This window comes from Carica papaya, chromosome 1, assembly GCF_054855325.1.
Source record: "Carica papaya isolate Zhongbai chromosome 1, ASM5485532v1, whole genome shotgun sequence".
NCBI classification, from domain to species: domain Eukaryota; kingdom Viridiplantae; phylum Streptophyta; class Magnoliopsida; order Brassicales; family Caricaceae; genus Carica; species Carica papaya.
Genome location: NC_142309.1, coordinates 21,100,259 through 21,125,301, shown reverse-complemented (window position 1 = coordinate 21,125,301; position 25,043 = coordinate 21,100,259). Strand labels below are relative to the sequence as shown.

General features: G+C 32.1%; 4 protein-coding genes across 9 annotated transcripts in view; 3 read left to right on the top strand and 1 right to left on the bottom strand.

Moving 5' to 3' along the window:
* The first annotated feature begins 728 nt into the window (after positions 1 to 728).
* On the top strand, positions 729 to 3,310 carry LOC110826294 (GDSL-like Lipase/Acylhydrolase superfamily protein). 2 transcript variants are annotated; one of them, XM_088222136.1, is made up of 5 exons: positions 729 to 1,271; positions 1,601 to 1,728; positions 1,896 to 1,979; positions 2,369 to 2,621; positions 3,060 to 3,310. In XM_088222136.1, the coding sequence occupies exons 1-5, from the start codon at positions 986 to 988 to the stop codon at positions 3,281 to 3,283; spliced, it is 975 nt and encodes a 324-aa protein (XP_088078262.1). In that variant the 5' UTR covers positions 729 to 985; the 3' UTR covers positions 3,284 to 3,310. The 2 variants fall into 2 exon arrangements, with proteins under 2 accessions (XP_088078262.1, XP_021912601.2); XM_022056909.2 differs by having other exon boundaries at positions 1,896 to 2,138.
* Positions 3,311 to 4,061: 751 nt separating this feature from the next.
* On the top strand, positions 4,062 to 7,699 carry RAD52-1 (cobalt ion binding protein). The gene is made up of 4 exons (XM_022056914.2): positions 4,062 to 4,488; positions 5,774 to 5,811; positions 5,923 to 6,017; positions 7,147 to 7,699. Exons 1-4 carry the CDS (start codon positions 4,154 to 4,156, stop codon positions 7,288 to 7,290), a joined length of 612 nt encoding a protein of 203 aa, XP_021912606.2. The 5' UTR covers positions 4,062 to 4,153; the 3' UTR covers positions 7,291 to 7,699.
* Positions 7,700 to 12,210: 4,511 nt separating this feature from the next.
* LOC110826289 (uncharacterized) lies at positions 12,211 to 20,196 on the top strand. 5 transcript variants are annotated; one of them, XM_088221418.1, is made up of 7 exons: positions 12,211 to 12,454; positions 12,548 to 12,767; positions 12,997 to 13,129; positions 14,338 to 14,476; positions 15,112 to 15,163; positions 17,815 to 18,133; positions 18,682 to 20,196. In XM_088221418.1, exons 2-7 carry the CDS (start codon positions 12,585 to 12,587, stop codon positions 18,723 to 18,725), a joined length of 870 nt encoding a protein of 289 aa, XP_088077544.1. In that variant the 5' UTR covers positions 12,211 to 12,454; positions 12,548 to 12,584; the 3' UTR covers positions 18,726 to 20,196. The 5 variants fall into 5 exon arrangements, with proteins under 5 accessions (XP_088077544.1, XP_088077543.1, XP_088077545.1 ...); XM_088221417.1 differs by having other exon boundaries at positions 12,211 to 12,767; XM_088221419.1 differs by having other exon boundaries at positions 12,212 to 12,767; positions 18,662 to 20,196.
* A 1,357-nt stretch (positions 20,197 to 21,553) lies between these two features.
* The window catches only part of POK (Vps52 / Sac2 family), a 28,060-nt gene continuing 24,570 nt past the window's right edge, over positions 21,554 to 25,043 (bottom strand). Inside the window, exons 16-21 of the mRNA XM_022056898.2 lie at positions 23,724 to 23,774; positions 23,219 to 23,398; positions 23,001 to 23,135; positions 22,726 to 22,800; positions 22,383 to 22,440; positions 21,554 to 22,293 (exon numbers count right to left, since the gene is read on the bottom strand). Coding sequence (XP_021912590.1) covers positions 21,989 to 22,293; positions 22,383 to 22,440; positions 22,726 to 22,800; positions 23,001 to 23,135; positions 23,219 to 23,398; positions 23,724 to 23,774 — 804 coding nt within the window. The 3' untranslated portion in view covers positions 21,554 to 21,988. The remainder of the gene's footprint in view (positions 22,294 to 22,382; positions 22,441 to 22,725; positions 22,801 to 23,000; positions 23,136 to 23,218; positions 23,399 to 23,723; positions 23,775 to 25,043) is intronic.

Genomic DNA, 25,043 nt, shown 5'->3' with positions numbered 1-25,043 from the left:
AGAGCACGATGCGCAAGAAGATTACGAGTAAATGTTAAATATTTTTTCTTTTCTGTTTATTTCCTTATTTATTATGTTTCTTTCAAAATGGTGAATTCCGTAATGCTGTTTAGTACTTTTAAGTTATTGTGTAAAGAATGTAAATATTAAACCTTTTATTTCACTTCCGTACTTAAATTATTATCTATTTCCTTTAAATATTTTTGGGATCATTACAAATAATTTGAACCAAAATTAATAATTTTAAAATCTAATTGGATACCAATTATATATATATATATATATTGATTTGAACAATTAAGAAAAAGTATAAAATTTAAAATTTAAAATTTTAGAAATACATATATGTGTTTATCTCCTTGCTCCAAGGAATATATGTAAGTTTATAGCGAATATTTGAAGTGATGGGTCTATGCAGAAGATTGTAGCTGGTAATTTAATTGGGATAAGGGCTAAAGCCCATCTTTTTTCTCATCCTCATAAGAAGTTTTTTTGGTTTCTTTCTTTTTATTTTTTTTTACTTAATAAAAATTTAAATTATTCTTAAAAAATTAAAGATAATTTTAAATTTATTATTATATCTTATTTTATTAGACCTGCTAAAAGGAGGAAAAAAACTGAAGTCATTCACAGTTATATTACATGACCCACATGTGTATTAGCATTAATAAGCCTGCCCACATTTTCCATGAGAGCAAGAAAAACAGACAAGAAGGAAGAAACCGGATAGACTGAACGTTAAAAAGAAGACCCTAAATCCAGGACTAAAGTCATATTTCATGGGTTAGCCGTTTCTGTATGTATATATATATGGTACTCTTATCTCTATCGTCTCTCCAACCTCTATCCTATACATCTTCCTTACCAAAGACTCTTCTTTCCGTTTTCCAAGGCTGACATACATTATATGTATACATACATATAAACCCATATGTATATCTCTGTCCCGTAACGAAATTGATTTTCCTACAAAGACATTCGGTGTATGATAATGATGATGACGAGAGGGGAGAATAAGGTAGTTTTTTCCCCAAAACGACTGTGTTTTGGGGTATGTTTGGCTGCTATAATCATCATATTCTGCTCGCCGAATGCGGTGAAGGCGGATCGAGTCCCGGCAATGTTTGTGTTCGGAGATTCACTGGTTGAGGTTGGGAACAGCAACTTCCTTGGGTCTATTGCCAGATCAAATTACTTTCCTTACGGCTGTGATTTCTATTATGGTCCTACTGGAAGATTTTCTAATGGCAAAACCTTTGTCGATATTCTTGGTATGCTTAACTTTATTTATTTATTTTTGTTATGGCAAAACCTCATGCATCCATTGCATAAATATATATATATATATACGTCCATATATAAACATATATATATATATACACATATATATAATCAGGAGTGTAGACTATTCCAAAACTAACATAAGTTCAATATATATATATATATATGTTTTTGCTAAAATTTTGACCAAGTAATGTATTAATTAAGTACTTCAGGTATAACTTCATTGTATATTTGTGTGTGTGTGTGTGTGTTTATATATATACATATGCAGATATGCGAACTAATTTTACTTTATCTCATTAATCAATTGAAACAGGAGAAATGTTGGGTGTCGGCTATCCTCCGGCCTTTGCAGATCCCAGCACAAGGGGAGCCAGAGTGCTGCGAGGAGTAAACTACGCTTCCGCAGCTGCTGGGATCCTTGAGGAAACTGGCCAACATTACGTAAACTTTTTATTTTATTTTATTTTATTTATAATTTTTAACTGTACGTGAGAATAACCATCATAAATGATTATGGGTACTTCTTCTTTTTTATTTCATTTTATTAAAAAATCCAGCATCATATATATATATATATGTTGTTATAAACAATTTTGTTGTGGTTGCAGGGAGAAAGGTATAGTCTGAGCCAACAAGTGCTGAATTTCGAGAACACATTGGAAGACATAAGAAGAACAATCGGGGCGCAGAATGTAAGTGACTACTTGGGAAAATCCATCGCCGTTTTAGTATTTGGGAGCAATGACTACATCAACAACTATCTCATGCCTTCCATTTACTCTTCTAGCTATACATACACTCCCCCTCAATTTGCTAATCTTCTTCTCAACCACTATGCCCGCCAACTTGTGGTACATACATATTTATACACATGCATATATTGTATAATACCCATCTTCATCACACACACACACACATGTATATATGTTACTGAGCCCGCCAACTTGTGGTACATATATAAGCATATAGTGTATCATACCCTTCTTCATCACACACATATATAAATATGTATCTATGTTACGGAGCTAATAATGGATTAACGACATAGATATATATGTGCGTGTGTTGTATATAATTGCAGGCACTGTATAGTGTAGGACTAAGAAAGTTCCTGCTTGCTGGAGTAGGACCTCTCGGGTGCATCCCAAACCAGAGAGCGACAGGTCAATCACCACCAGATAGATGTGTTGACTACGTCAATCAAATGCTTGGTACGTTTAATGAAGGGCTGAGATCACTTGTGGATCAACTCAATAGATACCCAGGTGCAAGGTTTTCGTATGGCAACACTTACCATGCTGTTGGTGACATACTGAATAACCCTGCAACTTATGGTAAGTAATTAAACTTAAGCTCAATTTATTAAAATTTAAGATTTATTACAATTTAATTTTTAATTATTTTAAACGATTAATATTTTTATATTTTTTTTATAAAAAGAATAAAATAATTAAATTATATTTAAATATGTTAAACAATAATTTTTTAAAAAATAACATTAACTAACACTATTGTGAATTTATTAATATATTAATTTAATCAATCAATTAAAATTAAAAGTTTATATAAATAAAAAAACATAAATGATTATATTATAACAATAAAAATATTACGGATTAAATTATAAGAAGTGTCAAACCGAGTATTTTAGTAATTTGTTCAAAATATTTTATTGTATATTAGTAATTTGAATGAAAAAATTTATTAATATTATTAAATCTTATATTTCTTAATGATTTATTTTTGGTAACCAAAAAAAAAATTTTTTGCAGGATTCAGTGTGGTGGACAGGGGATGCTGTGGGGTAGGGAGAAACCAAGGGCAAATAACATGCATGCCGTATCAATTTCCATGCCCAAATAGAAATGCTTATGTTTTCTGGGATGCCTTTCATCCGACTGAGGGTGTCAACGCCATTCTTGCTCGTCGAGCTTTTTATGGACCTCCTTCCGATTGTTACCCCATTAATGTCCAACAGATGACTCTTCTTCCTTGATCTTTCTTAGAATTATTAAATAATGTTTGATGGGTTGTTATTATATGTAATGTATATTGCTTGGAACTTTTTTGGTTTAGCATGAATTTTCAAAATGAACCCATAGAATATTTTCTTATGGATGAGATATTCTTGATAACTAAATATCTAAAATAATTAAAAATAATAGTGATTATAACTACATTTTATTCAAATATGTTACATTTTTGACTTTAAAAAAAAATTAAAATTGAACACTACCATAGTTTTTATATCAAATCTAAATTTAATAGATTAGTTAAATAAATTATGTGATTTTTTTTTTTTGTACATATACAATTTTCAATTTAATTAACCAGCACAAATTGGCATTTTAATAAAAAAAAAAAATGAAAGTTAATTTAGAGGTTAGAGCCAATAACATACATATATAGTGTTTCTAACGACAATTAAATTATTCTTCAAAACGGAGTGGAAGGAAAGAGGAGATTCTCGAACAAAAAAAATAGTTTAATAATAACTCTGAAAGAATTGAACGTGTATCTCTATATGAAGTGGAAACCTTATCAACGGTAAAAGAAAAATATTTAATTTTTACGGAAAATATTATTTATTCTTTTATGAAAAAATAGAAATAGAATTTAGAAAAATAATTTGGAAAATTGCGCCTCTTTCTTTTGAAAAAAAGAAGACCAGAAGGCCCGATCCAACTATTGTCTTCTTAGAAAAGCCCGGCCTAATTATTTGTCGTCCAAAAAGAACCAGGCGGAGAAATGTAATGCCCAGGTCGAAACCCCCATACAATGGGTTTTTATTCAACTGCTGCAATAAATTTGAATTTGATGCGTTGAAAGACTGTCAAACAGAAGACGAGAAAAAATCCTTGCAGAAATGGCGGCACTTTCTTCTTCCTTGACGAAGATGAAGTCGCTCACAAAATCACTCCATCTCGCTGCCAGAACCAGTTACACTTCTATTACCTTCAAGGAATCCTTGGTTCTGTCGCACAGTGATCCTCATCGTTCATTCTCTTCCAAGAGCAAGCCCTCCTCTTCTTCTGCTTCCTCCACCGATTCATTCAGGGATCCAGAAGCAGACGAATTCGTTCCGAACTCCGGGATAAGCAGGCCTCTCTCTGAGATACTGAAGGAACTCAACAAGAAGGTCCCCGATTCCGTCATCAGGCACCGAGTGGAAGATGGCTTCTCTATCAAATACATCCCCTGGTCTGTCTTCTCTTTCTGTTTCGTTATTATGTTATTTATGCACCTGTAAAACTTCCTAATTGTTAAGAAGAACATTATTCGTATCTCTACTCCTGCAACTAGTATCGAATAATGGCTCTCCGGTAAAAATATCTAGCTAATTTCTTAAGGTTGCCTTTTGACACCGTGTATTTTTCTGCTTAGCGTGTATGGAGGTTAAAGCAGTGGACTGTATTTTTTCTAGGTTTGTTTTGTAAACGAATTGGAGAGTTTTAGTTTAGACAGTCTAAATTCTTAAGAGAAACGAAACTTTGCCCTGAAAATCATTATGTTTTTGTCGAAGCGTTTTCATTGAGAGTCTTGTATCGCTTACGTTTGTTTCTTCAAGGTCCCAGTTAGAGAACTTATATGAGCAAAATGCGAAGTTAATATGTTATTATTAGACTCTTTTTCGATCAAATGAATTTCCCAGAAAAAAAGTATAGCATTCATTTGTAAATGCGTGTTTCTGGTCATATTATAAAAATAAAAGTTGTGGATTCTGAGATGAATTCAAACGCTTCTTTTTTGAAATTCATTTGTTTTAACGCAGTGTTAGTTTGTATTTTTGGTATGGGTCTTGAAATTTGTCTGGGACTTGGGATATCTTCTATGATAAATAATTTCCTGAGCCATTAATAGGGAATGCTGGTGATCGTGACTAGAAAATCAAAAGATGAAGTGGATCATATGCTACATTTTCTTTGAGGAACATATGTTACATAAGTTATTTACTAGCCCTTATTTTCTATTTTTCTAACACTACTCTAGCACTTAAGACCCTTCGACATAGCACTGAGAATAAGAGGACGTAAAACATGTGGTGCCGATAAGATTTCATTAGCTTATTGTAGTATACGGAGAATTCTGGAGTTATGTCCAACTAGAAGCAAAATCTATAAGGAATTGTATATATACCATACAGTGACTGGGAGCAATGGGAGAACCTAGTGTTCTTGCTCCTCTTGTGTGACAATAACACCTTGTGCATAGGTGGCACACCTGAATTGAGGAGACATTTGGCACGGTTGAGATGAATGTTCTCTGATATTAATAGCAAGCTTATGCTAATCATCATTGATTGTGCCAGTTCAAATTGTATACATCTGACCAGCGTGTTTCCTCTATCTTCTATTGTATAACATCAATTAAAACTTCTTCTAAATTCATGCTAGAGTGTCTTTTGCTAATTTAGCTCTCATCTTAATCTTTCCAGAGCATAAGGGTTGCTTTCATGTTACTAATCACGAGTCCTTATACTTTACAGGCACATTGTTAATCGGATTATGAACCTGCACGCTACTGGTATGCTAAAGATACATGAATTTTTCCTCTTAACAGGATTGTTATTTTGGCCGAAGCACTTGGTGCTTTGAGTTGTTAGATTTTGAATTTTCTATATTCCACCAATTGCAGAATGGTCTGGTGAAGTTAGAAACATTGTTTATTCTGCTGATGGAAAGTCTGTGTCTGTTATTTACCGTGTGACGCTCTATGGTACTGATGCTGAGGTATGTTTTTCACTTTATGCTTCTCAGCTTGTGTGTGGGTATGAAAGATACACATCCATTTTATTATGGAATTGCTGGGATGGCACTCAGTCTTCACTGATGAGAAGTTTGATAGGCAAATTTGGACAGTTCCAATGTGACAAAGCAAATTGCCAAGATATTTTGTATACAATGTGTTATCTGTCCGAATGCTGGAAAAAACTCCGGTATTTAAGTCATACTCAGAAGGGGGTGCTACTGCCTATAAAATATTGGCAGGTGGATTCATATCCATGTCAGAGGGTAGGCCCATGGAGTATCACTACCAATGTTGGTCTTTCCTTTCCTTCATCTTGCCCGGTTCACTAACATTTTCTTGGTGGGAATAAAATGTTTGGCTCACATCCTAAAAATGAAGTTTAGACTTCTCAAGTTGCAGTAACAATGACAGCAAGTAGAGCAACAAATGAGATTGTTGGAATATGCATTCTAGTTGCTTAAGAAATGCAGAAACTGACTTATGAACCTGTGAAGTGAGCCCTTGTTTATCTGTTGCCTTATGAAAATGAGAGTTTGCTTTGACCTTGTTGGGAAATAAAAATAATAAAACTGAAACTGACCGGTGATGGGATTGACACTCTGGGTAGAAACTAAGAAATGCAAGATCCAGTAAAAATGATCCTGTGCAGAAGAAACATTCACTGTCTTATGTTACCAAATGATTGCAGCAGATTTTGCTTTAATACTGGCTTCTTACTGGAACTTTTAAGTTTAGATGGTAGAGATGATGACCATATATACTGGAGAAGGGAAAAAGAAGATAGGCGGCAACTTTCTTTTCAATTTTTTAAGTGAACGTGTTTATTATGATCTTATTAAGCTGTTTATATGAGTTTTCTTATATAACATGGATGATTAATCCATTTGTCAATAGTTAACAAATGTTAGCACTCACTATTGGGTACTACCAAGCCACGGGATGTCTTTTCCGTGAATGCTATCATGCAATGGATTAAAAAAAAGAAGCTAATCACCAAGTTTCCAATATCTTCCAGGGCTAACATAATTGAATAAACCAGACAATTTTCCTGTTCACATTTTTTCTCTGTTTCTTTTCTCATCCATTTTTGGTGTTGGTTTTGTACCAAAGATACATAGGGAATCAACAGGCACAACTTCAATGGATGAAGCTGGTTATGGCGATCCTGTACAAAAGGCAGAAGCAATGGCATTTCGTCGAGCTTGTGCACGCTTTGGGCTCGGTCTTCATCTTTACCACGAAGATATGTTATAGTAGCCAGAGAAAGGGACTTTGGTAACGCAAGTTCTTCTTACTGCTTGTGGTCATTGAGACTCGTACCTGTAATTTGACTTGAATGCTTATGGTAGAAGCACATGATATTGTCCTTAAAAAGTATTAACTGGTTGCCTGTAAATTATTGCCACAAAAGATTGCGTCGTTGTATTTTAAGCGAGCAGGTTCACTCAAGCTGTTTGCTGAATGTAGCATGTGCCATTTACAAGGCATCATTTTCCAGTTTTCCCTGTACCGAGGTCAGAATGTACAATCTTTGTGTTAGTCTGCTAGAAGCCTGGAGCTTAGACAAATGATGTATTTTAGAATTGCCTGGTGAAGTTTTCCATGAACTTTGATCACTTGTGGAATTATAATATCTGCTGATAACTTATCTAGTCTTTGACAATCTGATTTCAATTCTATTGAGTTATCAAATCTCCGAAATATTTTTGGATTAGTTTTCACATGTTAAATTCAAATGATTCTGGGTCTCGTTACGAAAAGAATTGTTACTGCTGTGTTTTAAAAGAATTGAATTATAAACTTAAAAGTTTCAAATGTCAAACTGGAAGTTAATAACAGCATTAACTCGTTGGAGTTAGAAGTTCTATACTATTTTAAACTGGATTAGAAGAATATTCATGGAACGAACATAATGGTGTACGCCACTCTCACCCATTTTGAAATAAAGTTTTTACCTTAAACATTCAATTCATAATTCTGCCTTCTCAATAATATTGTTTCCCCCTCCCCCTCCCTTGTACTCATTTTTTGAATTCTTTGAAAGAGAAAAAAATAAATAAATATCAGAGGAAAGAGTGCTCTCTTGCTCCTTATCTTTTGAAACATGTACTCAATTATATATAATAGCTTGTTATATATATTTTTTTATAAAAAAATAAAAATAAAAAAGACCCCTTTAATTATAGTGACAGAATCAATAGGAGGATTTGTGTAGTGTTAAACAATGTCCTTGGGACAGAGAGTGATCATAGCTTGGGTGCTTCTTTTCATAAGATTTTATCAACACATATTATTTGAGATATTATTAAATTTATAAATTTATAAAACTTACAAGCATTTTACTAAATCAAAATTACTCGAGAGCCAATATTTTTTTCCTATTAAAATTTCATATATTTTATTTAATAAGGTAAAACATGTATATCAATAATAACATAATTTTTTTTTTTTGAAAGAAAAACAAACGTAACAAATATAATTTATGACTTAAAATTCATACCCGCATATTAATGTTAAAAATACCCACTATTTAATTAATTAATTATATATGTATATTATTTTTACATTTTACTTAATTGGAAAAAATTAAACATTAATAAAAATGTGTTAAAATTACTTTAGTTGAAAGTCAGGGTGGGGGCATATGACGGTAGAGGAAGAAGAAATGAGACGTTGAATCCCGAGAGGGCCCTCCATTTAACCGGCTGTAATTTCAATTTTCGAGGGGCAAAATGGGAAATTAGACTATTGCGTCTGAGAATGTATTAGCTGTGAATGGGACCCGCGGAAGAGAGGGAGAGAGAGAGGTGTGGATGATAAAAAGCCAGTGAGACATGCATGTGTAGGAGTGGGTCCCACGCTCTCTTTTTATTTTTTACCAGAACCCGAAAATCTTCCATAAACATACCAGTCTGTCACTTACAAAAGAGAAAGTGGGGGTGGGATTGGATGATGTCGCTTTCTGGTCAAACAAGTTGGAGACAGCTTGCGTCTTTGTTTTTCTTCACACGTATCTCACGTGCTCCTCTCCTCTCCTCTTCACCTTTTTTTTTTTTTTTTTTTTAATTAATTAATTAATTATTATATAATTTTATTATACACATTTTAATGTAATTATTCTAATATTTTATTATTATGTAAATGATGAAATTATTTTTAACATACCATCATTGAAAATTCTAAATCCAACAAATAATATTTTTGAATTTACACTATCTCATATATTGCTTTTCCTGATAAAATAATAATTTTTTAAAATAATAAAAGAACATATTTTTTTTAATATCTTTTCAATAAATAATTCAGGTATTTCTTTACAAAATTGTATCAATTTTAATTTTTTCAATAATTTACTAATTATATGCACGTTATATATATACTGTTGGTAAAGTTTATATATTCTCAGCATTAATTTTTGAATTAAATTAAAAGTTTATTATTAACTAGTTCCTTTACCTGTCTTAAAATATTAATTAATAGTTTCAATTTTGTAATATCAATTTTATCATATATATATAACAAGAGCGTGATTTATTGTATTAATTCATCTTTAATTTACTGGTAATAGAAATGTAATTTATACTTTTTAATATTAAAATTAAATTGTCACATACTACTTAAATATATTTTCTAATATTAAAATTGAATTCGCACGTAATATCCTTTTTTCTGGGTTATTAATGGATTCTATAAATTTTCGAGACTTGGGTTCATCAGATAAAATTATTGAAACGTTTTACTTGAAGTATTAAATATATGTACCATTCCATTACTCTATCATTATTTTTTTGTTGTTATATATTTCTTTGTAACGTGTATAACTTCGAAGCAAAGATCGTCTACCCAATGGACATATATTTTTTATTATGTATTTATAAATTTATATTGTACAATTTTTTTATTATTTTAAATACATATAAATTCTTTTAAGAAATAAAAGTAGCCCAAACAAAAACTGTACAAGGGATATTGTCTTAGTTGTTACTAATTTTATGAACTTAGGTTTACACCAGAAAATCCAGAATAAAAATATGATGGAGATATATAGATTTAAATCCACCAACCTGATATAAGGTTTCAACAACCAAGTCGGATGCAACATGCAAAAATTAATTAACTTCTATGTATAACCGTAAATAATACCTTAATTTAATAATTAGTATATTTATTTTTTTTACTATGTTACATTTTCATACGTATTATTATTTTAAAATTGTATTATAATTAATATGTATATATATTATTTAATTTATGAATATATGTAGTTTTTTTTAAAAAAAATGAATTCTACCCTCGTGCTTCCATATTCAAATTAATTAACATTTAATACTAACCTCGATTACTATCATCGCATTCAAGAAATCTATAAATATATATTATGATACATCTATTATTATATATACATAAATAATTCATATATTAATCTAGATAATCTCAATTTTCCTGATTCCACCAATATATTATAATATATGTATATGATTATTGCGCGAATCTAGTTTATCTAATATATATATATATATGTATGTATATAGGTTAGGTTAAATTTTAACTTCAAAGTTTGAAAACTTATATTTGTACCAACAGCCAGCAGATTCTAACAACCTTTGTTATTTTGATTAGTTTTTTAAAACTCATCACTCAAGTATTTTCATTACTTTCTAAAACGTTGAAATCAATTTCCTAATGTTGAATTAAAATGCAATTTTCTACATTAAAATAAAATATTTTATTTTTACATAATCCTAAAAAAAATAATAATTAGAACCCTAAATTTAATATTATATTTTGAAAAATATTGGTCTTACCAAACAAAGGAAGACTTTTGCTTATATATATTATTATATTTTTCAGAATTAAAAAAATAGGAATGTTCTTAAATTTGTCGTGAAAGGAAACAATAAAAATTATTTTTTAACGTAAGAAACTTGAACAGTGTGAAACTGTCCATCTGTACGTGGGAGGAAAAACCGCCAGTGAGCCACCACCAGGGGGAGTAAATAGTTGACCGTTGACCGCCCCGTGGGAATTCGTCGCCAATTCCCTCCCGTTTTCATAATTTCCCCGTTCCGTTTCTGCCCACGGGAGACCACGTTTGTGTTAGTAAAGCTCCGATTGGTAAAGCTCGTAATTTTGAGAAATATCTCTGGGTAAAGACGTCAGTTCGCATCCACATTAAAATAATATAAAGTACGGCAATGACAGACATAATAATACTAATGAAATCGCTTCTTACTCTAGTCATAGCGCGTGCTGCCACATGCTCTAAATAATGCATCATCTCTTACTATTTCTTTTCCCCCCACTTTCAATTCTCAATTATGTGAATTATGATTTTTTTTGTTCTCATTCCTTGTCTTAGTCTTCACTCCAATTTTATTTTTATCTATTTTTCATATAAAATTTAGTAATTTTTTATAAAATTAATACATAATTAAATTAATTCCATTCATATCTTATAAATTTTTACCTTCATTTACTTTATTATATTTATACTTATATTATTTTAAATTATAAATTGAATAAAAATTAATATTAATAATTTCGCATTAAAAGTTATGAAGTAATTTATTACCATAATAATATATGCTAAATTCATAAAAATAAATAAGCGGCTAATATATTATTCGCATTTTTTAAAAAAGTAATTTTGATAATTAATGAATATATTAATCATAATGTTAAATGTATTAAGACATATACGTTTCATTAGTTATTAATATTTCGTTCTAATTGAATTGATATTTTATGAATATATCATCATAATATGTAATTATTTATTTATATAAGTTAATATCTATTTATTTTGTTTGTACATAATAAAGCTTATAGTAAATAAGAATGATGATATTTTGTTATTTTTTAATAATTTAATTGAAATATTTCATAGTACCAAAAATATATTGGGGCCCACTTTTTATTTATTGAAAAAAAATATTTATTAAATAAAATTTTATTATATTTACTTTATAATTCGTACATAATATTCAAACATTCATGCATTAGACAAAAATAATTTTCCCAAGTTTTTTACCCCTTTCATTTTTACCCAAATCATCTATATTTTTTTTTTTATGCGAGAGAGTGGAAACAGACTCAGGAGGGCGCGTGAATTGCTGATATCAAGAAGGAAAAAAGAAGTGGGGGCTGCTATGTATATAATTCATGTCCGTATTATGCGAGAGGGTCTTTCCTCCTTTTTTATTTTTTCCGCCTTCTTCTTCTCCTTCTTCTACCTTTTGCTTTCTCTTCCCTCCCAATTTCTCTCTCCTCCTCCTCCATCTTTCTTCTCCCCTGACCTAATTCTCTCAAAATTCACCTCTGAAAATCCTTTGAAGATCCTTCTGAGTTTACGGCAGTCTATCCTCCTCATCTATCCAGATCTCGTATTGCGCTAGTCTCATCTCTCTGTCACCATAAGGTTTTTGCTCAGTACCATTTTTTCCTTTTTTCTATCGCGGAGCAAAAGTTTTTTCAATCAGCAGACAGCAAGCTCAAGCCGATACCTCTTCAGGTACTGGAGAATTGTAGAAGAGAAAGGAAGAAGGAAGATGACTCCGGCTAATTTGGCGGGGCAGTTTGGTGATACAACATACACTAAGGTGTTTGTTGGTGGTTTGGCTTGGGAAACTCAGAAGGACACGATGAAGAAATACTTTGAGCAGTTCGGTGAGATCTTGGAAGCTGTTGTCATCACTGATAAGGCCACCGGTAGATCCAAGGGCTATGGATTCGTAAGCTACTCTCCTTATTTTCATTTCATTAATTTGCCTTTACTATATAGAAATATGTGTATACATATGCCATAGCGGCCATTTGATTTCAGAGATTTTAGTTGATGGAAGCGCATGAGATGAGATCTAACCAAAGGGCTTTATTCCGATTTTGATCAAGAATAAAAACCAGTATATACATGTGTATCTATATTTTTTTAATGAGAATATGTTATAATTTTTATTGCAGGTAACCTTTCGTGAGCCTGATGCCGCCATGAGAGCATGTGTTGATGCTTCTCCGGTGATAGATGGGAGAAGGGCTAACTGCAATCTTGCTTCTCTGGGTGTTCAAAGATCCAAACCTTCAACCCCAAAACACGGTATCATATTTGCATATTCAACTTTTTTTCTTTTGTTTTCCTGTTCATAGCTATATGTGTGTGTGTATATATATGATATATATACCAAAACTATAATTCAGATCTGGGAATTGTTTAATGAAATGTAGCTTTCATGTTTTTTACTCTTTGACACTGTTCAAAGATGCTTTCACATGTATCAGATAGTCCCATTATTAACATTATTCGTTTGAGCTGGCAAAAAGCTAGCTGATTACATACATGTAATTATGGATATTCCACAGTACTGATAGTTTCTGTTGGGTTGATGGTGTGGAAAGAAAAACAAGAGATATTCCTTTTTCGAAGCAAACAGACATTGATTAGGGCCACCTACAGCTTGAATATTCTTCCAAAAATGGGAAAAGAAGTTTTTGTGTATTCTTGCTTAATTTAGTTTTTATCTCCATTTAGAAAACATATATATAAATATTATACTTGCATAATATAGTTATTCCGTCTTTCAAATTATATACGTATATACTGTCTTTCAAATTATATGCATGTCTGTCTCTTGCTAGAGCTAGGTCCAGATATGTCGAGGGATTAATGCATTTCAAGTAAAATGTCATCAATCAAATTCAAATATATATAATTAGGTATAGTAACATAGCCCAATATGAGATGCCTTATGCTGCCACAACTTTTCGTTCTCCACCTGATCGACTTGGTGGGTATTTATATCCTTCCAAAATGGAAGAGTTGATATATATATATATATATATATGCTGATATTAATTTGTGGCACTAATTAGCTCTGTTTAATTAAGAGTTGAGTGTTGCCATAATGTAAAACGAAGCGTCAGCGTCCTGTAAATCAGTTCTAGGATTTCCATTATTTTGGGTTTCAGGATCATATTTTTCATGAATCTCCTAGATATGTTTTTTGACTAAACTGTGATGCATACAGTTTTTGCACACAAAAACTAGTTAAAAAAATCCTAAGATTATCATCGAAAAGAATATACAGGAAAATATTACAGTAAACCCTGATCTCACAATTCTAAGCATAAAATAATTTTTTTTTAATATGATAGTCAAATATTTGTAAAGCTAACACTGACCTCGAGCTTAAAGTATGGCTATCCCAAGTATAATTATATGTAGATATGATTTATATGTAAATGGATGTTTCGTGTATATATATATATATACACATGTGTGTTATAAATGATGAAATGGGAATGCAGGAGGAGGAGGGAGGAATGTGAGGGTAATGGGGTCATTTCAGACAGGTTTTGGAGGAGTGGGAACGGCAACAGCTTTTGCTTCAGCAGCAACCTTCCCTCATTATGCCATCCAACAAGGCATTCCTTACAATCTTTATGGGTACCACTCTTTGCTCCTTTTCTTTTAATTACTCCATGCATTCACGTGCTTTGCCAACTCATGCACATCCACTCTCACCATCCGTCATTATACATCCATGGATAATTAATATTATTAAATTTTTAATACTACTCTTATATAAGCAAATTAATAAATTGTAAATAATTTTCATTAAATAATGATTACGCTAACATGCTACAATTATTAGTAGACAATCACGTTAATTTCGAGCTTGCAATACTAATTAGAAGCACTAATTTAAGTAATTATTTTGTTTTCACCATTGTCATGCATTTCGGTACCATTGTTTACATTCACTCTACATGATCATGAATTATCCTCTTAAGTACATCTCTAATTAACCTACCAAATGAAAATGTAAAGCAAAAAGTAATATCAAACTAACCACTTAATTGATATGGTGGCATGCACATTATTCGAACATGGATCTCATGCATGCATATCATGCAATGCATCTATGTATGCATATATCCATATGCATACCGAAGATTGGAATCCATTACTATCTTTGTTTTTTCTTGCATTAATGTCCAATATATAATTTTGTTGTTTTTGGAGGTTATTTTTTGTTGACAATTGATTTCTGCTGCTCGTTATAACCTAAAATTATGAAGACCATTTTTCAGGTATTCCCCATACTCGCCAGACTACAGTTCTTATGCAGCGGTGAGTACAGAATATTCCTATTTTAAAAGACTAAAAGTACTATTTTGTTTACTATTAACATTTTCCAACGCTAAATCATTAATATTGTTTTGTTTAAGGCCATAGTAGATAATAATATTGTTGGTCGTACTACAGTAGTACGTGCGATGCAACTTAGGAGACCACGCTTTTAACGACAAAATATAACCTTTTACCCATTCCAGTTTTTACTCTTTCCTTTTCGTCCTACTAAATTAGGCTAAAATATTAATTTAATTTTTTATTATTTATTTTTATTCAAATTCATCTTCATCTTGATTTTGCTTCAAAGTTGATTTTTATATTTTTAAAAACTTTTCAATTTAGTCTATTTTTATTATTAAATATTATAATTCTAATATCATGTGTCAAATTTGTCCACATGTAATACATTCTGATTCATTAAAAAATAAATTAAATATTACATTAAATGTTACTTATCATTTAATGTGATTTTAAAATTTATATATTATAAGAGGACTTATTTGTTCATAAAAATAATTATAAAAAAATTAATTTAGTCCAACCTAGCCCTAAATCTTTCTTTTTCCCCCTTGCTTCTTCCTCTTTGCATCATTATCATCGTCTTTATCTATCATCACTGTCAATTCCTCAACCGACTTCTACTTGTGGCATCACCGTCATTCCTTATCATTGTTGCTCTCACGCACCACCATCTAATCTCTTCATCACCTACAACACCGTGCCTCCCTTTCCCTCTATCTACTTGGTTATGTAATTTCTTTTGCTTCCAACCGCTGATTCCTTCTTTTATTTCTTCTTTGGTGTTGAAAACAAGTCATGATCATCATCTTCTGTGACCTCTGTCACCTATTCTTCATTTTCGCATTTGGAGATGTCGAAATCTTATTCTCTCATCTTCTATTTTTCACACAAACTTTAAAAATGTTTCTTCTGAGTCGATTCTACCATCTACTTAGATAAGAAAAAGGAAAATAACTGCCTAAACGATGTCATCTGAGGGAGACAATAGAAGTCATTGCTAAAATTGAAGTCGTAGAGTTGTGAAATAGAGAAGTTATGGATGGGGTGGTGTTAGTTTGCTTTGAAGAAGTGAGTTTGGGAGGTGACACGTAAACCCGTTCGAACCATTATCCATAAATTGGTTATTTTTTTTATTTATTACAAATTTTTTAATATCACATAAGATACTATGTTTCAACTTATTTTCTAATCAATCAAAAGGTGTCACGTGTCAAAAAATTTGACACGTGACATCTAAATTAACAATATTAATTGTTAACAAAGAAGAGAGATGAAATCCCAAAATTTTATAAGTATAGAAACCAAATTTAAGCAAAACTGAGATGAAGATGAGTTTGAACAAAAATAAGATAGTATATGAAGCAAATTAATATTTTAGCATATTAAATTTTATCCATTCTTATTTATTTTTTAAACCTATAAGGTAACAAGTTAGGAGAAAAATATTTTTTAATTTAAAATTTTATGTCTTTTTATATATTAAAGTACGTAAATTGATTGTATGATAACTATAAAAATAGTTGGTTTAAAAATTTTGATTTACTATTATTCTTTTATATATATATATACTTTCACATGTATTTTTACTATTATTTAGACAATATGATACTATTATGTATAAGCGAATATAGGTATTGAAAACAGAACTAAAAAGTATTTTGATATGATAAATAGAATTTGATTTTTCATTTTTTTTTTCTTCCCCTTCAGCGTCACAGTAATTTAAGCAAACAAAGTATTAACATTTTAATTGTTAGATGTTAACCTTCAAAAGTTATCATCTGATTATTAAAATATTAATATTATCATTCTATTTCTAAACAGAAAAAGCAGATTTACTTTTATTTTGGAGGCAACATTTTCAAAATCGTTTATAGTGATTGCTAATGAGTTGGTTTTTTATTCTTAATTTTCACGTTGACAGAAAGCATGTTAAATTTTATAACATAAACCTCGAGAAGGGGAGGGTCAGGTATAGTGGTTCTATTTCTGTCTGCCCTTCGTTTGACTGACTGACTTTCTTTGACTTGGTGGTCCAATTTCTCTCCTTTCCCTTTTCACATTCTCCTAAAAAAATATAATTCATACCAACATTATTTGGAAGTGAGTAATAAATACAATAAATGTTTTATAATGGATTTGTTTTAACTTTTATATTATATCTAAAATAGGTTATTTTTTAATTATTCTACAAAATAAATTAAATGTTCTATGATGGAACTGTGAATTGAAAATTTAATTTTTTAATATCAAATTAATATTTACTGTCATTTATAATATAATTTTAAGGAAAAAATTTAAAACTAAAAAACTAATATCATATAAACATAAAAATATTTATTTTTAAATAAATTGTATAAATATTGTATCTTATAATTAAATAAAAATAAGTTACACAGATATTTGATAAGATTTAGTTACAACAAGATTTAATTAAATTGTAAAAACTAAATCGAGTTTGTATGATTTAATGTTGATTCTTGTTATTTATTTTAAGTTTGCAATTCACTCAGAAAATAATTATCTTAATTATTGTATTGTGATTCAGTCATAAAAATCAAAACACAAAATTTCACTTGTAAATTGTAAACTATAAATGATAGTGTATGTACATGCTGAAACTGCAGGGCTACTACAGCGTGTACGGAGGAACAAGTGGGCAGTACCCAGTATACGGGACAGGACCAGCAGGGGGACTGATGACAGGGACAGCAACGGCAGCGTTTTATCCCTATCTGCAATTTGGTGCCGAAGGAAGCGGAGGAGGCGCCACCTATGCATCCGGCGGCCAGAGCTACGGCCACGGCCACGGCCACGGCGTGCAGTACCCACACCACCACCTGTTTCAGTACTCTCCTCTCAATTCAACCACTGCTGGAGGGACTTACTCCTCCCAACACTATGCCGCCCCCATCTCTCTCGCTCCTTCACCTGCCCTTCCCTCTGGTAATTTTACCCTTTTACCATTTTATTTTATTCTTGTATTCTCATCTCTCCTCACCATTAAGAAACCCATTCTGTTCAACAGATTATGTACATTATTGGAAAAGTCAAGAACCTGATAAACACTGAAGTGATAAATAAAATTTTCATACCAAGTAATAAATTAATAAATACACAACAAAAAAATATTACATCACATTGCAATAATACCATTATAGGAAATAATTTTTCTAGAGTCACTTATTAAGACAGGCAAATGAATACTTCTTTACAATTTACATTCACATCATTATGTTCCTAGAAAAAATCCATTATCATTTTGTTCTTTACACTTTATATTTGTCAATCAAATTATCATTGGTAGAAAATTAGTGATTAAGTTGATTAAATTATTTCACCTAGATGTGTAAATAATCTGATATTATTTAATTTCGATTTATTTTACCTAGCTATCTGATATTAATTATTAAACTGTTGACTTTTTAAAAATAATTTATGGAGCGTGGAAAGAGTTACTAACATCTTTGACAGTGTGTTTTGCTGTGCCACAGGCGTGACGGTGGCTCTTCATGCACCGCCAATTCCTCATCGCTAAAAGGGCAAGCTTTTCTCGGCTACTTCGCACTGCATGCTTCTTCTGCTGCTCCCCTCCGACCAAAAAAAACCAGTCAGTCGCTCTCAGAAAAACCTATGGCCTAACCATGGTTCCCTCTTTCTCTCTGTCATCTCTCAGTCAAAGCGCCCGAGTTCCGGGCATTTGCACACATACAAAAAGCCCCCCGTAGGGGCTACGAACTTTCCAATCTGAGGAATTGGAAAGCTCATCATGGCTGCATTGCATACCTTTTTACCTTTTGCATCTTTTTGAAAAGCAAAGTTGGTTCCTTTAAAGAGAACCATCATCATGAATCGCCATCATCGAGCTGGTTGGATCAGCTTTTTGTTGGCAAGTGTTTTTTTTCGGTCCCTGAAACTGGCCTCATTGGAAAAATGGCCAAGTTTCCTAACCCACCATCTTGTACACATTCTCTCTTTGCTCATCGCCATTGTTGGGCAAATTAACTTTTTTCTTTCTTAATTTAGATCAGCAGGAACTTTCAGAAAAAAAGGGGGGGTTGCAGAAAATGTAAATTCGACAACATAAATGGCAAACTCTCCATGTTTTTGTTTTGAAAAATGGCTAATCTCACCTCTAGATGAAGAGGGCATTTTAGCAAAAACTAAATAGGGCATGGGCTTGCCCCAAAAGTTTCTTTTTGTTTTTTCGTGTATTAATTAACATGTAGCACTCTTTTAGGAAGGTATATTTTTGATAATTTGAAAATTGGACCATATATATATAGATGTACTTGTCTGATGAAACAACCAAAACCATCTTCTTCTTCCCATGGGGTTAAGGGGAGAGATTGAAACCAGGTTTTTTTGGTTTACTAACTTGTAAATTTCATTGTGGCCGAACTTTGGGAAGTGTTGGCCTGAATTCTCAGCAGTCAAAATTTTAGCTAGGATCCTAGGAAGGTACTTAGTTTTTTTTTTTTTGTAAGAAGCATTTTGCAGAGCTCCATTAATGGGATGTGGAGCTGGTCAAAATCACATGCATTTTAACCTTGGGGAGATATTTGGGTTCCCTCTGGTTATTTTCTTCTTTGACCCACCAACCATGGTTAGGACTTTGGTAATTTCTCGTCTCTTTCCATCTCTTTCCCTCTCTTTCTATCCATTTTCCCTCTCTTTCTCTCTTCTCTCTCTGTTGTCTCAGTGTGAAGCTTCAGTTGGAGATGGAGGTTGATATATATACCGTTTATGATGATGATCATATTATGTATAAGCCTGGATTTGTAATGGTAGGATCGTTACTACTAGTACTTTAGACTACCAGAAAGTTCATTTTTCACATATCCATGCATATATATATACATATATGCTGGTTGGGGAAGTGAATCTATATGGTGCTACTTACTAGCTAAGGACGTACTTATATGCTCTCTTTTCATTAATTTCAGACCGTTATAATATGCTTACTTCTGCTAAAGCTTTGTCCATGGACGACAAAGCAAATATCTTCATATCATGTTCAAAATTTTGATGTGGTTAATTAATTCGCGCTCGTGATATCATCATACATATATGTACATTTGGCCAATGTTTTTTTATGTTGTCATTCTTGAGAAAAACTATAAGGTGTTCTACAAATGAGCCAGTGATTTAGAAAACTTTAGGATTGATTTGCTTTAAATTATATTTTTCTAGTTTTTTAATAAAAATTTGAAATTGACTTGGTTATACTTATGGATGCTTTATTGATTAATGACGACTGATAAACTAGAATATATGCGTACATATATGTATTATGTAGATTATTTATGTCATTTACACATGTTTTCATGTTTATATAATTTATATATGTTTGTATCAATCAACATATATATTTTCGTGTTTAATGTTTGTCTTTTATTATCTATATATATATATATATATATATATATATATAAGACCATTAAAGTTCACAAAATTCAATGTTCATCTTTATAAATTTTAAATTTAACATTTGTTTGGCATTTCTGCAATAAGGACAGTGGCTTTTATTTCAATAAATAAAGAAATGAAAAGTATAAAAAACTTTCGTTATAATTATTTACTTGTTTTTAACTTTATTGAAAGTAAAAAATAATTTTTATTAAAGAAATGATAAATTATTTACTTATTATTAAGTGAAAGATGATGAGAATGTTAATATTTCATTTTCTTTCTCCCTCCACTTTCCTTAATTCAAACATAATCGTAGTATTAGTGTCATCTCTTGCAAAATTACTCTCTCAAATATGAGTACGTAACCTGTTATCATGGTGCTTCCAGTTCATTCTTTATAATTTTTAAAGTTACATTTTTTCTCTTGTACAATTCTACAATACTCTGGCCGGACGGACTAATTGGTTTTTTTTTTCTGCCTCCTTATATTCAAAGAGAAAGACTTATATTTGTTATTATTGCATGGATCTCGTTATTGCACTTCAAATTAAAAGTTTTGGTCGTTCAAAATTCTAAAATGCCCGTTACAGATATTATGAAGTAAAATCTAGGATATGTAGGGCGTTTTATAAATTTGAAAGTAGTAGTTTTTTTAATAGCATTAAGTAAATCTCTTAATAGCATTTTACTGGAGGAGGCATTTACTACTTCGGTCGCACAATCTCCAAGCCATCTCGTAATGAAGGAACAAGTGGGCATTTGTTTCTCCACTTCTAAAGCACAAAACATATGCATCAGGATGGACTCATTTGGACCGCAAATTTTGAGCAAATTTTTCATATTTAGCTTTTGATGAATCCCAGTCCAAGCAACAATATATCCACATATTAATATATACAATGTATATGCATGTAGTAGTTTGTTATCTTTCCTATAAAACATTAATGGTTAAAATTTAAATCTCAGAATCAATACTTATTTTTATTAAATAATCAGTTTCTTGCCAAGTATGATTCTTTGAATTCAGCATTCATGATCGACTTTTTGCCTCACTGAGTACCATCTTTCAGGCTTCCATGCTCATTCAACTGCTACATACCATAAACTTTGCCGTCTTAAGCTAGTTTTGCTGAGAAAAATAGAATAGTAATACAAAATTACATAGAGTCTCGGTCACCGTTTATATGACTAACCAGTGTTCAGCCAGGCAGAGGTGCACATCAGAGGAAATTAACACCATCCAAATAGAGGTACACATCGAAGGAAATCAACACCAGCCAATCCAATCCTCTTTGACACCGATGACAATCATGGAATGTTATGAAAACAATCCCTCAGAACACTCTTGACCCAATCTAGGGTTTTGTGAATTTTATGATATGAATCAACTCAGAAAGTTCTGGAGTATTTCCTGATTTCATACATAATAGATGATATGGAGACAAGATCCTTGTTAAGTGCAGAGCCACCCACGACCTTCTTTATGCAATCCGATAATCTGGTATAGTAAAGCAGAAGCTGGGTCAGCGTAGCCCTCAAGATCTCCATACCACACAAGAAGTTACTGAAGGAAGTTATGACATCTTTATGCATTAGCTCTATTGCAGCTTTCCATCTGCTGGCAAAATCCTTCACAAGTGGCTCTACTTCAGCTACTGTTATTGGTCTCTCAGGATTCAAATTTAGATCCTCCGCTGCTCAAAATGTTTACTTAGTTGAAATCCATCTCCCTTAAATAACCTTTATATGACATGCAATGAGTGAGAGAACAAGCAGTACTTACAGGCTCGAGTCTTTACGAACTTGATCAAGTCACCAAAATGCTCCATCAGCAGCTCCTCCTACAGGGTAAAAAAGTGGACAAACTAAATAAAACTGCAAACAGAGATAATGAACATACTTGAAAATAGCTATCCCTACTTTCAACATCAGGTTAAAGAATCTAATTTGCCATCAGAAGTGAATACATTTACCCCTTCTTATATCTCCCCTTTCTTTATGTAACTAAACCCATCAACAGATGAACATAAACAAAAAGTAAAGCGAAAAATTATTTTTATTATGAACTAAAGCCTGTGAACATGTTCAAATGAAATAAGAAATGATGGCCATTGCTTAGTAGTTACCACAAACAATGTTGTGTTGCTCTTCAGCAAATCCTCGAAATGAAGTTGAATTTTCCCACCTTCTGGGCCAGCTTCCTGGAATTAAAATAACAATTGTAGTACATATGACCACATTTATATACATCAAATAAAGAGGAAAGAAGCTGCATGATTCTCAAAACACCAAAAAAATTTTCCCAAGTGAGAATTGCAGAAGATATTTCCCACAGAACTTGAAGGATTTGCACTCCCATAATAGATGCAGTTTAAAAGTAGAAATAAAGGCTGATCCTAACCTTAAGAACAGCGATTGTCATATCATAGTTATTTATAAGAAACACAATTTGTAGTTTCGGCTTTGGGAATATTTTTGCAAGCTTGAGAAGCAATTCATCAACAGCCATTCTGAGTCGTTCCATATTCAGTTCAAGCTGCAAAGACATAAGAAATTGTAACTAATTAACCAATATAACAAATAAACTAATTTTGATCTATCTTTCCAGATGAATCTAACCTGACCATCACCGTATTCAACATTGAGGTGAATAAGTGAAGCTGTAAATTCAGCATAACGCCTCATTACATAATGGGGATGCACATCATCTTCCCACAATGTCTTCACATTTGCATTGCGCAGACTGTTGAGGTGCATGTCGAACACCATCTTGAATCGAGGCCATAAAGAGATATTAACCTGCTCAATTTGATATGATGAGTACACAGAATGATAGTGTTTCTCATTGAAGTAAAAGGGGCCACTTGTGAAAGCAGAAGGAGTTCATGGTTATATAGTTCAAAGCAACGAAAGCCAACAGTTCTAATACAGTAATCACGAATTTAAAAGGTCTTAAACGTGATGGTACATGACTTATAGTCCCATGGATGCTGAGGAACATAACCAGGGGATATTATAGGTAAATAATATAGGATAGCAAACCCAGGATAGCTTCTTTTGAATACCACAATGCATCCATGTAGTTTATACTCTTTAACATAACAAAGTACTAAGAAATACATACCTTATCCAAATATGAATCCAGGCATGGAATCCGTCGTCGTGACATGATCAGCTGAGAGCATGATGAATGGTAGTAGAAGAAAAGAGATTAGAGGTCATCGTTATGAAACATAAAAATTCATATATAAGTGAATCTTTTGGAAGGCAGCAATGACATCTGGTCAGTTCGAAATAATGAGGGAAACAGCTGCACATGCAACGACCCAGAGAAATATGCTACCAAAAAGTTCCATGAAAACTTTATGAAACAACTAACCAAAAATTGGATTACCCAGACAAATAAATGAAGTAAGGGACAGCTAGAATGACAAGCACTCACTGAACACGGACAGAGAAGCCCCACCACTGAAGAACCAAAGCCAAGAGGGAGCCTAAAGGAAACAAATCCATTATGCTAGGGACCCCTGGGTCACCCTTGGAACATGCAAGAACTACCTCAAGTTGAACGAATGAAACCTGACCCAGCCCCTCTGGAATGATTAGATCCCTCGAGTAGGCAAGTCGAGAATTCATTGATCAATACACAGGCTTATCTGGAATTGTCCAGGGGAATAGCCCAGAAAAAGCAGCCAAAAGTCGTGAAGGGAGAATCTATGTGATGAGAATTATAAGAAGAAAGAGATTGAAGAAATAAATCACATGAAACCAAATAAATAATATAAAACTAAAGCACCAGTGTGTTCTTCCAGTATTACTGATTCGAGAACTCCCATAAATTAGTCACACAATTGAAAGTAACTATTGAAATTGCAGGTAACTAATTGCCCAACAGAAAAATTTATCATTCTCAATCAGCTACCTTCAGCATATTACAAGTTTCCTAGTAAAAGATTATATCCTTGGAAAAGCATCATATTCCTCATTTCTAAATCGGACACTAGAAGACAATTGAATGCATATTATGTCTGAAATGTCTACCAATTAAAGATATCAGTATAAGGCAACAAGAAAGGATCAAAGAAAATATGAAACCAAGAATTTTGTCTGCCACGCAGTTAGTGAAATGTAGAGTGAGAGACAAAAGATCACAGAGGAGTGGACAATAGATGGCTGGACTTGATCTAATATGAACCAAGAATTTTGTTCCCAATGCAGAGGATGGAAAAACAGATGGAAGATTAAAAAAAAATCCTCACTGGTGAAGCTACTTCAAGTAGACAGCAAAAGAACACATAAGAGTAGACAATAGAATGATCGCTGGAACCAATGTGGTTTAGTGGAATTAAAAATATGAAAAAGAGGAAAAAAATCCAATCCATGTTCACAGTGCTTGAAAACAGAATTGTATTTGAAGGCTGGATAGCACCCATTCACGGGAAAA

Coding starts and splice junctions, on each gene's coding strand:
- RAD52-1 (XM_022056914.2), top strand. CDS start 4,154: ATGGCGGCACTTTCTTCTTCCTTGACGAAGATGAAGTCGCTCACAAAA. Junction 4,489..5,773: donor TCTATCAAATACATCCCCTG/GTCTGTCTTCTC, acceptor TATACTTTACAG/GCACATTGTTAATCGGATTA. Junction 5,812..5,922: donor TATGAACCTGCACGCTACTG/GTATGCTAAAGA, acceptor CACCAATTGCAG/AATGGTCTGGTGAAGTTAGA.
- LOC110826294 (XM_022056909.2), top strand. CDS start 986: ATGATAATGATGATGACGAGAGGGGAGAATAAGGTAGTTTTTTCCCCA. Junction 1,272..1,600: donor AACCTTTGTCGATATTCTTG/GTATGCTTAACT, acceptor CAATTGAAACAG/GAGAAATGTTGGGTGTCGGC. Junction 2,139..2,368: donor ACTATGCCCGCCAACTTGTG/GTACATACATAT, acceptor ATATAATTGCAG/GCACTGTATAGTGTAGGACT.
- LOC110826289 (XM_088221418.1), top strand. CDS start 12,585: ATGACTCCGGCTAATTTGGCGGGGCAGTTTGGTGATACAACATACACT. Junction 13,130..14,337: donor ACCTTCAACCCCAAAACACG/GTATCATATTTG, acceptor ATGGGAATGCAG/GAGGAGGAGGGAGGAATGTG. Junction 14,477..15,111: donor ATTCCTTACAATCTTTATGG/GTACCACTCTTT, acceptor AAAATTATGAAG/ACCATTTTTCAGGTATTCCC.